We start from the raw sequence: 15,593 nt of genomic DNA, 5'->3' as shown, positions 1-15,593 counted from the left end.
TGAATTTTCCAATCCCCTGGAAGTTTTATTTGAGACCATTGGATTGTTTTGGGACTTTATTATATTTGTTTTCTCATAATTTGTTTGAAAAAAAGTTGTTTGTCTTTTTGTATCTATTTGTATTACATTATGACATAAAGTGGTCATTACTTTATAATAGATTCGATATACAATAGCTAAATTTTGAGATCCTTGTAACATATCAAAACCTGGTAGTTTAATATTTAAAGTTAATACTTTAAGTAGGTTAGGGACATGTAAACAAATAGCATAATTTGGAAAACAATTAAAATATATTGGTCCATTACATAAACTTGACTCAATTATTCCTAAAAAGGAATCCGAAAAATTATTGTCTTTCATCTCTTAGACATAATAGAATAGAAGTATTTAATCCTAATCTAGTTAACGGTTTTACCGCTACTTGTATCAACCCTATATGAAGATATTGATACTCTTTATTTTTATGTGATTATAATATTTTATTTGTTAATAGTTGTAGGTTTTCTTGTTCTTCTTGAACAGGTAAATTTTGTTCGGCGGTTTTACTAGCATAGTGGGATTTCCACCTAAATGATATATCCAAACAACAAATTTTATCCGCCACTAAACAATCTTATATTAAAAATGAAGTAAACCAAGATATAGTACAATCCAAAAGTGATGCAGTCAATACATTAATATATGCAATTACACTCCACTTTGTTGGAAGTACGGCTTTTCTCGAAGCCCCGATCTGAAGATATGCTCAATAATCTTAGATGTCCAACTCTTTCTCATTATAAATGGTATAAAGATGTTTTCTTTTCTCAACTCCTCATACGTGAAGTTAGTAGTGCCGATCATTGGAAGGAAAAATTCATCTCCGACCTTCCCTATTTGTTTGCTGAAAAAGTTCGTAATCGTCTCAAAACAAAAGGGGATTATTCATTATCCTCTCTTTACTCTAGACGAATTGTCAGCCGAAATTTGTGTAGAAGGGTTATCTCTTTGTACTGACCTAAAATTAAAACGACAACTTGAGAAACAAAAAATGACTGGCAAAAAGGAATTAGGCGACTTTTGCGAACAATTCGGATATAGTTTAGATCTTTCCCATAATAAACCTCATAAACATAGAAAGTTAGAAAAAAAAATAAAAATCATATAAAAAACTATATCATAAAAGAAAACCTAAATATAAAGACGAAAAATACGAGAAAAAACCCAAAGACGGAAAAAGATATAAAAGAAAAATACCTCGGTGTTATAAATGTGGAAAATGAGAACATTATAAAAATAACTGTAATGTTAAGAAAAAGATAGAATCCTTAATTTAGATGAAAATATAAGAAATCAATTATATGAAATCATTCAGCTTTATGATAAAGACAATGAGATAAGTACAACTTCTTCCTCATCCTCAAAAAGTTCTGATGACGAATCAGACATAGGACTAATAAAAGATGAAGACTTATTAAATGAAACATCCTCTTTATCTGACCAAGATAATAAATGAAACATCATCTTTATCTGACCAAGATAATAAATGTTCTTGTCATACCCTTACCAAAGAAGACAATTTAATCCTAGAAATTATAGACAAAATCCCTAATACTGAAGATAAAAGAACCATAATCAGTCAATATATTCAAATAGCAAAAGCTAGGAATAAACCAACTCCATAAATTAAACCATCAGAAGAATATAGTTTCTCATAAATTCTGAAAAGAATTGGCCAAAAGAATAATAGTAAAAAAGAACCCACTATTGCTGAGTTAAAACACGAAATTAATGAAATTTGAATTGATTAAGTTAAAAAACAGAATCAAATTATTAGAATTAAACGAATTAACAAATAATAATTTTGAAGATGAAGAAGACATAGAATTTACAACTTTACTATATAATATGGAAGATAAACCTAAATCCTCTAATTTTAACCAAGAACTTCAATTAAATTTAATCAACAAAATACTGAACCAACAAAGGTACACTTTGGTTAAAATCATAGTCCAAAACGAGTATACCTTCCAAACATTAGCTCTAATAGATTCCGGTGCTGACTTAAATTGTATAAACAAAGGATTAGTTCCCACAAAATACTGTAAAACAAAACATACAAAACAAAGAGACATTTTTATATCAATTACAAGCCGAAATTAAATATAAAACAATTGAAAAACAATTGTTACTTCCTAAAATTCAGAAAACAATAAGTCTAATTTAAAGGCAAAAGAAACAGAAATTTGTAGTGAAATACTTACTGCTTTTTAGAATCGACATAAACATATAGTATCACTACCCTATGAAGAAAACTTTTTTGACTCAAAAATACCAACTAAATCTCAACCAATTCAAATGAATACAAAAATGGTAGAAATATGTAAAAAAGAAATAGATTCTCTCCTAGCTAAAGGATTAATTAAGCCTAGCTCATCACCATGGAGTTGTGCCGCCTTCTACGTAGAAAACAATGCCGAAAAGGAACGAGGCGTTCAGCGACTAGTCATCAATTATAAACCGCTAAACAAAATTTTAAAATGAATTCCATATCCAATTCCAAACAAAAAGGATTTATTAGATAGACTTCTCAACGCCTGTATCTTTTCAAAATTTGACTTAAAGTCAGGATATTGGCAAATACAAATTAATAAACAAGAACGATATAAAACAGCATTTAATGTTCCTTTTGGACAATATGAATGGAACGTTATGCCATTTAGATCAAAAAATGTCCCATCTGAATTCCAAAATATTATGAATGATGTATTTAATCCCTATTTAAAATTTATGATAGTCTATATCGATGATGTTCTTATTTTTTGTACTGATATACATCAATATTTTAAACATTTAAATATATTTCTTAATACAGTAAAAACTACAAGACTAGTCGTCTCTGCTAAAAAATTAGCTCTTTGTCAAACTAAAATTCGATTCTTGGGACATAACATCTTCCAAAGTACAATCATTCCCATTGATAGAGCTATTGAATTTTCTAGTAAATTTCCTGATATATATATATATATATATATATATATATATTATATTGTATATTTTATAATATGTATATAATGTAATATAAAATATAATATAGTGTATTTTGTATTTATTTTATTAATATATATCTGTATTATATAAGATATATTATATAGTGAATTATTTTATTAATATTAATTTTTATTATATAATATATACAAAATAATTAATATATTATACATTGTATATATTTTTATTGTATAATATTATAAATATCTATTTTATATATATATATATATATATATATATATATATATATATATATATATATATATATATATATATATATATATATATCATGGACAAAATAATAAAATTCCCTTTCTATGGTTTACCATGGAATTTTACTCAAGTCTAAAAGGTGGGAACTTTACAGTAAAAAAACGTTCTCAAATTATCTTCCACCTTTTATCAGGTAAAGTTCTTTCTTCTTTTTTCTAACTTCATGTTATCAAAAGAAGTTATCAAACCAGGAACTTCTTAAATAACTTCTAATTAACAGTTCCAAGAACTTCCAAAATAACTTCTAATTTACAATTCGAAAAACTTCCAATTTACAGTTAATGAACTTACTTCCGGCTATCAAACAAACCCCCCTATTGAATGTTAAACATACTCTAGAAAAAAAAAAAACCTTAAATACAATTCCTGGACCCGTCACACTCCAATGCAAGCAAATTTTGTAAACTTGGTCGGTCCACTCGGCCAAGTTACTCAAAGTCGCCTCGGTCAAGTTACGCGAACTCTGCCACTCAAAGTCGACTTGGTCGAGTTACCCAAACTCGGCTACTCAAAGGGTAACTCGACCGGGTGACTCAAAACTCGTTTAACTTGACATGTGCTAGGCAATGACCTGGGCACTCGGTACAACTCAAGGGCCAAAAAATTGGAAAAAAAAATTAAAATATTCAGCAAATACGATTCCTTAAATACTATTTCTGGACCCTTCACACTCCAATGCAAGCAAATTTTGTAAACTTGGTCGGTCCACTCGGCCAAGTTACTCAAAGTCGCCTCGGTCGAGTTACCCAAACTCCGCTACTCAAAGTCGACTTCGTCGAGTTACCCAAACTCGGCTACTCAAAGGGTAACTCGACCGGGTGACTCAAAACTCGTTTAACTTGACATGTGCTAGGCAATGACCTGGGCACTCGGTACAACTCAAGGGCCCAAAAAATTGGAAAAAAAAATTAAAATATTCAGCGAATACGATTCCTTAAATACTATTTCTGGACCCTTCACACTCCAATGCAAGCAAATTTTGTAAACTTATCGGTCCACTCGGCCAAGTTACTCAAAGTCTACTCGGTCGAGTTACCCGAACTCGGCTACTCAGTCAACTCGACCGAGCGACTCAAAACTCGTTTAACTTGACTTGTGCTAGGCAATGACCTGAGCACTCGCTACAACTCAAGGGCCAAAAAAATGGAAAAAAAAAATTAAAATATTCAGCAAATAAGAATTATATACATAATTTGGACATCTTTTACAAAAAAAAATTTATATTTTTTGTCATATGCCCTATTTTATATTTTTTTTTTCTTTTTTGGATTTTCCTTAGATGCCTCCAACTATCACTTTTTTATAAATACATATTCTATGTATTTTTTTTTAGCTTTTTTTTATGTGACCTTTGATGTTTTCCTCATATAATGTCTTTATTTTATTTTAAAATAATTTTAAAAATTTTAATCTTTTGGGCCTTCATGGCGCGTACATTATTTGGCCAAATCCACTCAAACCCAGTAACTCACCGAATGTCTAGCCATGGACCGGGGCTGCGTCCAAAGCCCTAGCGAAGTTGATAAACATTGATTGCAACTACTGACCCTTTATTAATGATTATCTTATAAAGTAGCTCAATTGAATTTTTCATATTTGAATATAAAACAGGTACTCAATAATTTAACAAATACCACGGTAGGGAACACCCGTTTTCATACCAAAGACGAGGTAATGTGTCGTGATGCCCTTCCACACCACCAGTTTTCTCAAAATTGTAAATTGTGCATCTATGTTTAAGAAGAGAATAAATTATAAATAGATCTGTTCAAACCAGAGAACAAAAGAAAAACAAAATACAAATCCCATGATTCTCTAGAACCGTCATTTTTTCAATTTTATTCTCTAAAAACATCATCATCCATTTGCAAATTAAAAATGGAGATTGCTAGAATTGCCTCCCAAAGGAATTGAACAGAATCAATTTGTTTTGCCGAATACGAATTTAGCATTGAAAACAGTCATTTGATTAAGGCTGAAATTTGTAACTTATGCCTGAAATTGCTTTACAAATTAAATAACAACACCCCAGACATAGTAATTCTCCAACAGCAGACCCACTCCAAACATTCAACTAGAAAAAGAAAAAAGCTTCACTACATAAGAGAGAAATCAATGCATTGCACAATGGCCAGCTCCTACATTAAAAGCACCTAATCTTTATTTTATCATCTACAAATGAATATATACAACTCAGAACCTGAACTATTTACCTTGTACTTTGTACTTTGCAACATATGTCGAAGTTATATGCACACCGGCAACCTGTTAAGATCCATGTTAAAGCCTTTGACCCTTGAGGAAACCCTACAAAGTATAAACATAAACATATTTCAGTCGAACGTGATGGGCATAAAGGGCGAAATATGTAAGGAAGCAGATGATGGCTGTGACATTCTCAAAGAAATTCAAAGTTGTAATCTGCGTCATCCATCCAAATAAACTACAGATACATAGTTGACAACTACAACTATCAAGCTAACCATTTTAAAAAAATAAAGAAAATTTCGAAATATAAAGCAACAAGAGAGAAGTTTATGTAAGACAACCACCTCGTTCAAACTGCAGTAAGTGCGGAAGTCGCAAAAAGAAGAATGTCACCAAAGGATGATTCCTGCTGCACATTTACGCATCCGCTACTCTTCAGAACCTACAAAAGAAACCATTAAATGAAGTTTCACTTCAGTTATTCTTTAAGATTCGAATGTGATGAGGGAAAATGGGAGAAGTCAGCACTGGACAGTGAAAGTTTGTCAGTGAGAGAACTAGTTTTCAGTTAGTGGAACCCAATACAAAAGAACAAAACCACAATATCTTACTTTCGGAGCTACATATCAAAATCCTCTAAAGCCTTCTTCAAGTAATTACAAATTCGGTAAGAGTCTGGTACTTAAATAACCTATAATTAACTAATAATCCTAAGTGGGAATGCATAGTCAACTTGCTAAGCCAGCCATCACTTTATGCCAAGAGCAAAACAAATATAATCGACTTGGAGAGGAACAATACCAATATTTCAAAGAACATTTTCGCACACTCTCTTCTAGTTTTTCCCTCGAGAGTGTCATTGAGGCTCAAAACCTCCTTTGGTCCTCGTTTCCAAGATTGGAAGGCACTCCGTAGATACTGTGCCACAACCCTGTACCATAATCTCATGTTAAGGCATAACTGATTATGAAATCATCAATAACCATATCAAACAAGTCCCAGTATAAGCAAAGAAAGTTCCATAAACCTTCATCTATATATTACCTAGTCCTGGAGGACACACTAGCAAACCCAGCATCCACTGGACATACATGCACACCATTGGTTATTCACAGAAGACAAACTTTTCAGCACTGCAGAATTATTCTTAAAAGAGATTGTTGCAACCATATAATGAGCTAGTAGTAATTTAAGAATCCCATGTTCCATGAGGGAGTGCAACGACTTTTGAACATACCCGTGCTTCTAGATTCAGCAACAGAGGAATTCAAGTCCTACAACAGAGATTTTCACTTATCAGCAGTTCCCCTTACAATATTTGAGAGGAAGAATTGAAAAACCTGAGTTTTGCTTATTACTGGAACAGAACTCATAAAAAACAAAACTATAACAGGATTGAAGCACAAACCACCCTACAGAATATAAAGGTTTCATACCTCATCCTCCAAATTAAGAGAAAGCTCTTCAGCTGGTAGCTGTTGCTCTGTTGCTGTTGCATCAGTTGACTGAGTCTTGAACTGAGATGCCCCTGACTCGGCCTTTCTTTGATCCTCAATCTCACCATCAAAAGCTTTGCATGGCTGTTGCTTGTGAACTCTCTCTTCCTCAACAATCACAGGCATGCTCTCTTCTTCTCTTATATGAGAATGAGATAGCTTTGATTGGTGAATATTGGTATGGTCAGTCCAATGTTCAACTTCAGGACCAATAGCTGACCCACTATGTTCTTTGGATTCTGGAAATTCTAATTTTCGCTTACCCTTTGAGGGAAGGTCACAACTTTCGTTGATTATGGCTCGAATGTCCAGACAGATAGCTGACAAATATAAAGTTCCGCTGAGGACTCCAGCATTAATCGCTCAGAAATTAGCAAGTAACTTTCAGTAAGAAGGTGAAAAAATCTGAACATTATTAACTTACAGGGAACCCAAGACTCCATCAGAAGTTGATGCATATGAGAAACCCTGTAGGCCTGCCAAATATCAAAGGCCGTGAGAGGTGGTTTCCTTCTTTTGCGCAATAGGTTGCTAGCATCTTGTAATCTTTGCCTCATGTGCCTATAAATTTAAAGACAGCATTCATCAGGCTGACATAAATTCCATATTTTTAAGGCAAATAAATTAAAGGCCAAAAATGACATTTCCAGTAATAGATGACTAGGAGAAAATTTGCTTAGTTAGTATCGGTTTGCATAATTTGATGAAATCTCATGCACCACTGAATCTAAAATAACATCTTTGATGCATTTGCAGGAGGTTCAAGAAAGTTTTGTTCTCATTTTAAGGCAACAATTATAGTGTTACATTACCAACACATGTGTATGTACAATTATAGTGTTACATTACCAACACGTGTGTATCTACAGGCAGTGAAGGTGTTCAGTACTTCAGCAAAAAAACGGATACCACAAGACACCTCCATGTGAATACTATGTATAAATAAAATACAAATATAACATTATTTCTCCTCATATAGAATTGTCATTTTTTTATTTAATAAGTTTGTTTTATATATATAGTGTTAAGAAGTCGGAAGTCGAAAATAATAATCCAAATAGACGATAACATATCAAACCTATATCACAAAGTATTACAAAAAAATACAAATAGCAAAGAATAACATCATTAGACATTGTGGGGAAAAAAATGCATAACGTAATAAAAACTATTGAAATGTACCAGCCTTCTTGAAGTGGAACCAATATCGGGCCAAAGCAAAATGTTGGGGTTCCCAAATCTCCTATTTAACAACCACTATAAGCCTAAAAAAGATTGGCGATGAATATCCTTTAATTTCGTGACCATCCGAGGAAGTCGAAAACAAATTTGCTCTCTACAAATCTTAAAAATCTTGTTTTTTTCCAAGTTGCTTCTCACTCTAAACTTCACTAAAAATGTTTTGGAGGCAAGAATGGCCCCCCAGAATCCTTTTCCCCATTTTAAGGGGGTAAAATGACGATTTTAGACGTTGCCCGAATGACATTTTCCATCATTAGGGGAGGCGGCGCCTAGGCGCCCAACTTTTATGCTGCCTAGGCAGCACCAAGATGGTCCCACCTAGAGCATGCCGCCTTGCCCACGACTAGGCGTTTTTTGAGAAAAGGCCACCTAGGTGGCTGAATTTCCGTTCATTGCATGAGTAAAAATGGCAAGAGTTCAACTCCCCTCGTTCCCTTTCTATTATTTTATGAATTTTCATATACTAGAAGTATCCTAAAGTATCAACATGCAGAACCAGCCTGAGGCTGAAGTGACACTAACACTTATGAAATCCTGTCCTGCAATATTCCGTCTTTAGTTTCTGGTTCCGTGAAAATGTCAAAAAAGGAACTCCATTCAGAAAACATCAGAAGAGGCTCCAAGAGAAATCCTTAAGTAAGTTTGATGTTGGAGTATTTCAGTCCTAGCACACAATTACGTTAAGAGATCAGACACAGAGAACCCTATACAAGAACAACCTCCAGTGCCTATAACTTGACATTAAAATACATGTTCAAGGAAATAGGGGGGACACTAATTAACCCAATAGTTGGATATAAAATAACACCAATCTCCCCATTGTTGTGGGGTAAGTGTTGCATACCAACCTCCCCAATTACATGCCCTGCTACATAAGTTTATAACCAGGTCTATACCGTAGAAAATAATTGCCAGTGTAATCGACTTGAATCAGGTGCCAAATTATAAAGATTATTAACATATCGAATCAATAATTTAGGGATTTTAAAAAGTACATCTGAAAGCCAATTCTAACCTCGTTTACGTAAACAAATCTCAAATCATCACCACTGAGCCCTCTACACTCTCATAGGTAGGTCTAAACCAGTGTTTTAAAAGTCGCCGAGTCAGCACAGAATTAGCCGATTGCACAGAATTAGCCGATTCGACCCGGGAATCAGTCATCCCGTGTCGATACCTGTGTAAAACAGAGAATCGCAAAGTTCTAGAGAAGAACCGGCGATTCTGTACAGTAAATACAACAAAATTTCTTTTTCTTGTGAAAAAATATATGGTTCTTGTCAAAAAAATATATGGTTCTTGTAAAAGTTTGTTGTAAAAAAAATATATAGTTCTTATCAAAAAAAAAAAGTAATACAACAAAATTTCTTTTTCTTGTCAAAAAAATAAATGTATAAAAGTTCCTTGTAAAAAAGAATTATAAGGTTCTTGTCAAAAAAAAAAAGGGTAATACAACAAAATTTCTTTTTCTTTTCAAAAAAATAAGCGTTTCTTGGAAAAAAAAAATATAAGGTTCTTGTCAAAAAAACATAAAAGGTTTTTGTCAAAAAAAATAAAAAGGTTGGATTTATTATTATTTGTATAATAAAATAATTATAAAATGTAAACCAACAATTTCAATTTCAGTATATAATATTATAGTTAGTTAGGTTGTAATAATTTTGATATAGTTAATTAGGTTGTAATAATTTGGGTTTTTTTTTTTTTTTAACGGATTAGGGTTCTCCACCAATTCGAGATGTTGGGGGCCATTTTTCATCGATTTAAACCATTCTTTATTGTAGTCCATGCATGATTATATACTTCATCCATGATAATTCTATGATTTTTCTTTTGTGTGATGTAAATTTAATGGTTAAAATAAGCTCATACCGGGAAAGAACATCTCAAGATTCACATATTGATGAAAAAGATGAAAATTAATAATGTAGTACCTCGATTTCTTATTGGATTCCTAAGAAACTACATTTACAATAAATTTTAATACTTTTTTAGATCTTTTTTAAAGTTTAATCAGACCGATTCTCGATCCGGAACACCGATTCACCGATCTGGATGGGTTTTTTGGGGTGCCCGATCCAAGGCATTGATCTGTTTTTTAGACTAGTGAACTTATTTTAACCATTAAATCTACATCACACAAGAAAAATCATAGAATTATCATTGATGAAATATATAAACATACATGGACTACAATAAAGTACATTTTAAATCCCAAATTAGCGGAGAACCCCAATCCGTTAAAAAAAAAAAAAAAACCAAATTATTACAACCTAACTAACTATATCCAAAATTATTACAACCTAACTAACTATAATATTATATACAGAAATTGAAATTGCTGGTTTACATTTTATAATTATTTCATTATACAAATAATAACAAATCCAACTTTGTATTTTTTTTTTGACAAAAAATACTTGTTGTATCACCTTTTATTTTTTTTTGACAAAGAACTTTTATTTTTTTTAACAATAACCTTTTATTTATTTATTTTTTACAAGAAATGCTTGTCGTATTACCTTCTTCTTTTTTAAAAAAAATAACCTTTTTTTCTTTGACAAGAAATATTTTTTTTACGAGAAACTTTTATTTTTTTTACAAGAAAAAGAAATTGTTGTATTACTTTTTTTTTTTTCACAAGAACCTTGTATTTTTGTTTTACAAGAAACTTTTATACTTATATTTTTTTGACGAGAAAAAGAAAGTTTGTTGTATTACTTTTTTTTTTTTTTTTTGACAAGAACCATACTATATTTTTTCTTACAAAAAACTTTTATTTTTTTGACAAGAAAAAAAACTTTTATTTTTTTGACAAGAAATTTAAAAAAAAAAAGTTGTGACGAAAGGACGTGAAACCTGCCAAGATTTGAACCTGCGAAGTCCAGGTGAGAAAAGGGCGTGCTAACCACCACACCACAGTCGGAATTGTGTTATTATTCGCCCGACTCAAAGATTATATGATATTACGATTTCAGCTATTACTCACAATAATCCCACATCGAAAACACGGAATAAAATTGACAGGAATAAATACTACTTTGGTACCAACCCCTAATGCGTGTGAAACGCATGAAGTAGCGTGGGGCTTGTGGCTAAGGACACGTGGCTTGGAGGTTGTTGAGCACCATTGACCCATTTTAACTCAAAAAATTACAAGAATGCCCTGTACGATTCATGATGTCATGTAGTGTACAGAACCGGGAACCAGGCAATTCATTACGTCATGCAGCGATTTACTGTGCAGAATCGCCAGTTCTTCTCTCGAACCGGCCGATTCTCCATTTTACAAAGGTATCGACACGGAATGACCGATTCCCTGGTCAAATCGGCCGATTCCATGCCGACTCGACGACTTTTAAACCACTGGTCTAAACACAAACTTTAAATCCTACATAATTCATCTCTAAACACAAACGTTAGGTCAAGGCATTTGAAACTTCTTGAATGAAGTCCTCAATTTCCTATAAGTAGTACAAAAGAAAAAGAACTCTTGAGCTTGTGACATTGTAAGGATAGAGGAAAGCTTCAAGACAGAAACCAACTGTCAGATGAGTCATAAAAGGAGAGACGAATACAACTTCTTTGCACAGAAATAACAAACCTATAATAGATGTTATTTCATTTTAATAATAGTGGGAATGTAAGATATGAGGACAGTGAGGTGGCTATGTCAAAAGATAGATAATGCCCGCAAGAGTGGTAATAAATTTTACAACATTAAAGTGGAGGATGTTAGATATGAGAACATAGTATAGATAAAAGAAGTGGCTATGTGAAATTCAAGGGAATAAAATCCTAAAAAAAATAAAAAAAATCTCTTCACTTTTGTTAATAATTTGAATTCTACTTATAAATGCCACATAATACAAATAAGAAATAAAACCCCTCAGTACAACCAAGGATCTTTCTTTTTACTGCCAAAAACAATAGACACAATTCAGGGACTAAATATATGCTTCAACTAAGAATTTTCTCCTAATTCGGTTACTTCTCCTAGGATACTTCTCCTAGGACGAGATGGTTCGGGATCCAAGGCCTGACTTGTGTCACTTTCTATCTCATGAAACTCAGCTTATTTCAAAGTCGCACGGCCCTTGAAGATTTCTTCCTCAAGGAAATGAACGTCCCTACCCTGAAGGATAGCCCATGTGTCGATTATAAAAATCGTATCCCTTACCATGTGGTGGGTATCCTATGAAGATGGACTCCGCAGTTTTAGGATCTAATTTTGTCCTATTTTGATGGGGAATTAAGACATGGGCAGAACATCCCTATACTCTGAGGTGATCAAGGACAGAGCACAACCACTGAAAATCTCATGAGGAGTTAAGAGGGACAGCTTTTGTGGGAGTCCAATTAAGGATATAGTTGGCTGTCAAACTAATTTTGTACATCTGTAAGTGTTCTAGCCAGTATGAATAAAAGAAAGAAAACGAATTTTGTAACTGTACATACTTAGCTCGATCACATTGACCATACTCCCAAATATAGCCATGACTCAAAGATGACCCTCACACCTCCGCAAGAGATCTCTCTCTACCATCGAAATCACCCATTGCCTCATGTACTAGGGGTACATGATTTTGGGCCCCAGTGCACCAAGCACCCAGAATCATTCTCTCGCTCACTCCCACTAAGCGAGAGAATCTTAGCTTTAAGGCCTTGAACGGTCATAAATTCCAACAGCTGCTTCTATGGAGATCACCATCAAACACTCCACCTCCTCCACAAGGTGCAGGAAGCCAAAGATGTGCCCTCTCTCTGTGAACTGCAGAACAAATTTTATTCTCAGTTTTCTCATGAAGCTTTCCAAATATAGAGGGTAAATGCTTGTTTTCATGATTTGAGAGCACAAAAAAGAATGCACTATAATACAATTGATTGCAGATGACCATCTTGAATTGGGGATCATCAATATCTATCACTTCATCTGCGAATGATGATACCCAAGAATGATGATGTTAGGAAGTCCATCGGATTATAGTATAGAATGACATGGAAAAACCAAATTTTCCTTGAAGGAATATGAGGATGAGCTGCTGCAATATGAGAAGAAAAACGCACTAACTTTAACAGAATTCCCGACAAGATTAGTAATGACTAGTCAAAAAGGTTTCCTATAAGAATTTTTGGAACCTTATTGGAGACATATACTTCCAACTTCTCGGCCCAAACAGTTTGAAAGCAAGGTACAGACATGAATTGAAAGAGATCAAAACTAGCGGATTATATACTCTCATCTCTACCAAATATGCATGAAGGGATACGAAATGAATAAGGTTAAAGGAAAAAGGAATGAATATGATAATTCAATGTATTATGAGTTCACCGTCCAATGAAATTATAGGCAGTAATGAAAGGATTACTACTCATCAGAGCATGACATAACCCCAACCGGGAGTTCCCACATTCTCTCCAAAATTGTACACAGTTTCATTAGACAGTAATGACTCCAAAAAACTATGGTTTTCCAGAATCCATGGGACTACACTATAGATAAATGATGAAAAAGTAAGAAGGAAGATCATCTGATACCTTAATCCCTTGGTCTTGGGATTTCCCCGCAGGAGATATCATCCGTAGCTGCTCTGACATCAAATTGGATAGGCCCAAGCTCAAGCTTACCAGATTCGATCTTGGCCTGATCCAGATTCTCATTCATGAGGGTTATCAAAGCTTGAACTTAATAATATCGAACACGACCAATTATAATCCCCAGATATTGTCCATAGCTGCTCTTACATCAAATTGGATAGCCTCGAGCTCAAGCTTACCAGATTCGATCTTGGCTGGATCCAGATTCTTGTTCACGAGGGTTATCACAGATTGAGCTCAATAATTAGCACATGACCACTTATAATCCCCAGCCTCAAACTCAAGCCAAGTCCACTCAAATCTGGCCTCTTTTAAGAATTGAACAACCATACAGCCTCTTTTGTGCACTGCATACGGCTCTGCAAAGGAATCGACTCCTCTATCCAAGAAAGAGACAAACAGAATCTATTAGACCCAAATCTTTAGATGATTCATTTACGACCTTTTTCCTCAGAGTCATCAAAATATTAAGATGGTTATGCTGCTTTTGAATTTTTAATTCAGCAATCCCAGAGTTTCTTTTTGATCCGATCAAATAAATAAAGATAAAAAGAAAATTTTTTCTTTCATTTTCTCCCTCGTTTCTTTCATAAAAATATGAAAGAAACTTTTGGTGTAGGAGCAAAAGGGTTTGGTTTATTGAACAGTTTTTGCCTCGTTTCTCTACTTTCCAGCATCGATTGGTATCAGATCCTGGGTTTTCTTCAAAAACAAAGCTGGGTATCAGGCCAAGTTTTGCCAAATCAACCTAGAACTTGCAGTTTCAGCCAGTTTGGTTGGTTCTCTGCATTCGGATTATGATTTCGGTGAACCTATGGCAGCAAGAAGAAGTCGAAGCAGGGGTAATCATATGGACCTCTTGATGAGAGAGATCAAGAGATAGATGATCCGAAGTGACAAGTTCATGAACTTACAAGGCGGCTTGCAGGAATTAATCGTAGATGAGATGTAAGTTTTATCCGTCCAAGATGATGTTGAGCACAACCCTTTTCACAATCGCGCTCCACAGGATGAGTCAAGTGAAGACGAATATGATCAAAGGCATAAACATTCCTCAAAATCCATAGATCTAAAAGTATAGACATTCCTGATTTTGAAGGAAAGTTGCAGCTCAACAATTTTATAGTCTGGCTAAACAGAGTAGAGAGGATTGAATCAAAATGCTTTGGTATGGTAGGAACAGCTAAGAGCAAGGGGCGAAAGAATGGGAAAACCTAAAACTTTGCCATGGGTGAAGATGAGGAAAAAGATGAAGGACAAATATCTCCTTGATAGTCTTTATATCAATAGATGCATGTGTAGCGCCAAGGAGAACGGTTGGTGGATGAATACATGGATGATTTTAACCTTTTGACTGCACCTTTGCAGCAATATTGGACTCTTGATGAGGTTTATAACCTTGCAAAGAGGATTGAAACTCAGCAGAAATGACCCTTGAACAAGATGGAGTGCAGGTGCAAGTGATGGGGGAAATATGGCAGCAACCCATGGTGGTGATTTTGGGAAGACATCTCGCACTGCTGTAACAACCAACCAACAAGGTGCCCTGAGCCAAAAAGCAGTTGTTTCATGAGTCGAGCAACGCGAAAGGAGTGCCAGTAGCAACTTTAAGTGCCACAAGAATTTGGGCACCGGGCATGTTTCATCAAAGTGTCCAAATGGCAAATCGTTTACGTTTCTAAAGAATTTTATTCTGAGGACAGCAAGCATTCTTTTGAAGGTGACCCATCTACGATGAGCCGGTTG

At 34.1% G+C, this 15,593-nt stretch overlaps 1 protein-coding gene across 8 annotated transcripts in view; it reads right to left on the bottom strand.

Moving 5' to 3' along the window:
* Positions 1-5,247: 5,247 nt before the first annotated feature.
* Positions 5,248-15,593, bottom strand: part of LOC18435013 (sister chromatid cohesion 1 protein 3) — a 36,241-nt gene continuing 25,895 nt past the window's right edge. For 2 of the 8 annotated variants that reach the window (XM_006845070.4, XM_088869738.1), the window contains 7 exons: positions 7,432-7,568; positions 6,948-7,327; positions 6,749-6,785; positions 6,556-6,592; positions 6,313-6,442; positions 5,856-5,953; positions 5,248-5,610 (listed from right to left, as the gene is read on the bottom strand). In XM_006845070.4, coding sequence (XP_006845133.1) covers positions 5,861-5,953; positions 6,313-6,442; positions 6,556-6,592; positions 6,749-6,785; positions 6,948-7,327; positions 7,432-7,568 — 814 coding nt within the window. In that variant the 3' untranslated portion in view covers positions 5,248-5,610; positions 5,856-5,860. Of the gene's footprint in view, positions 5,611-5,855; positions 5,954-6,312; positions 6,443-6,555; positions 6,593-6,748; positions 6,786-6,947; positions 7,348-7,431; positions 7,569-12,146; positions 13,021-13,787; positions 14,227-15,593 lie in introns of those variants that run through there. The other 6 variants (XR_016057760.1, XM_088869739.1, XR_016057759.1 and 3 more) reach the window with 6 other exon arrangements.

Source organism: Amborella trichopoda, chromosome 6 (assembly GCF_054954075.1).
Source record: "Amborella trichopoda isolate Santa Cruz 75 chromosome 6, AtrichopodaSantaCruz75HAP2 v2.0, whole genome shotgun sequence".
NCBI classification, from domain to species: Eukaryota; Viridiplantae; Streptophyta; class Magnoliopsida; order Amborellales; family Amborellaceae; genus Amborella; species Amborella trichopoda.
This window is presented reverse-complemented; position numbering and strand designations above follow the sequence as displayed.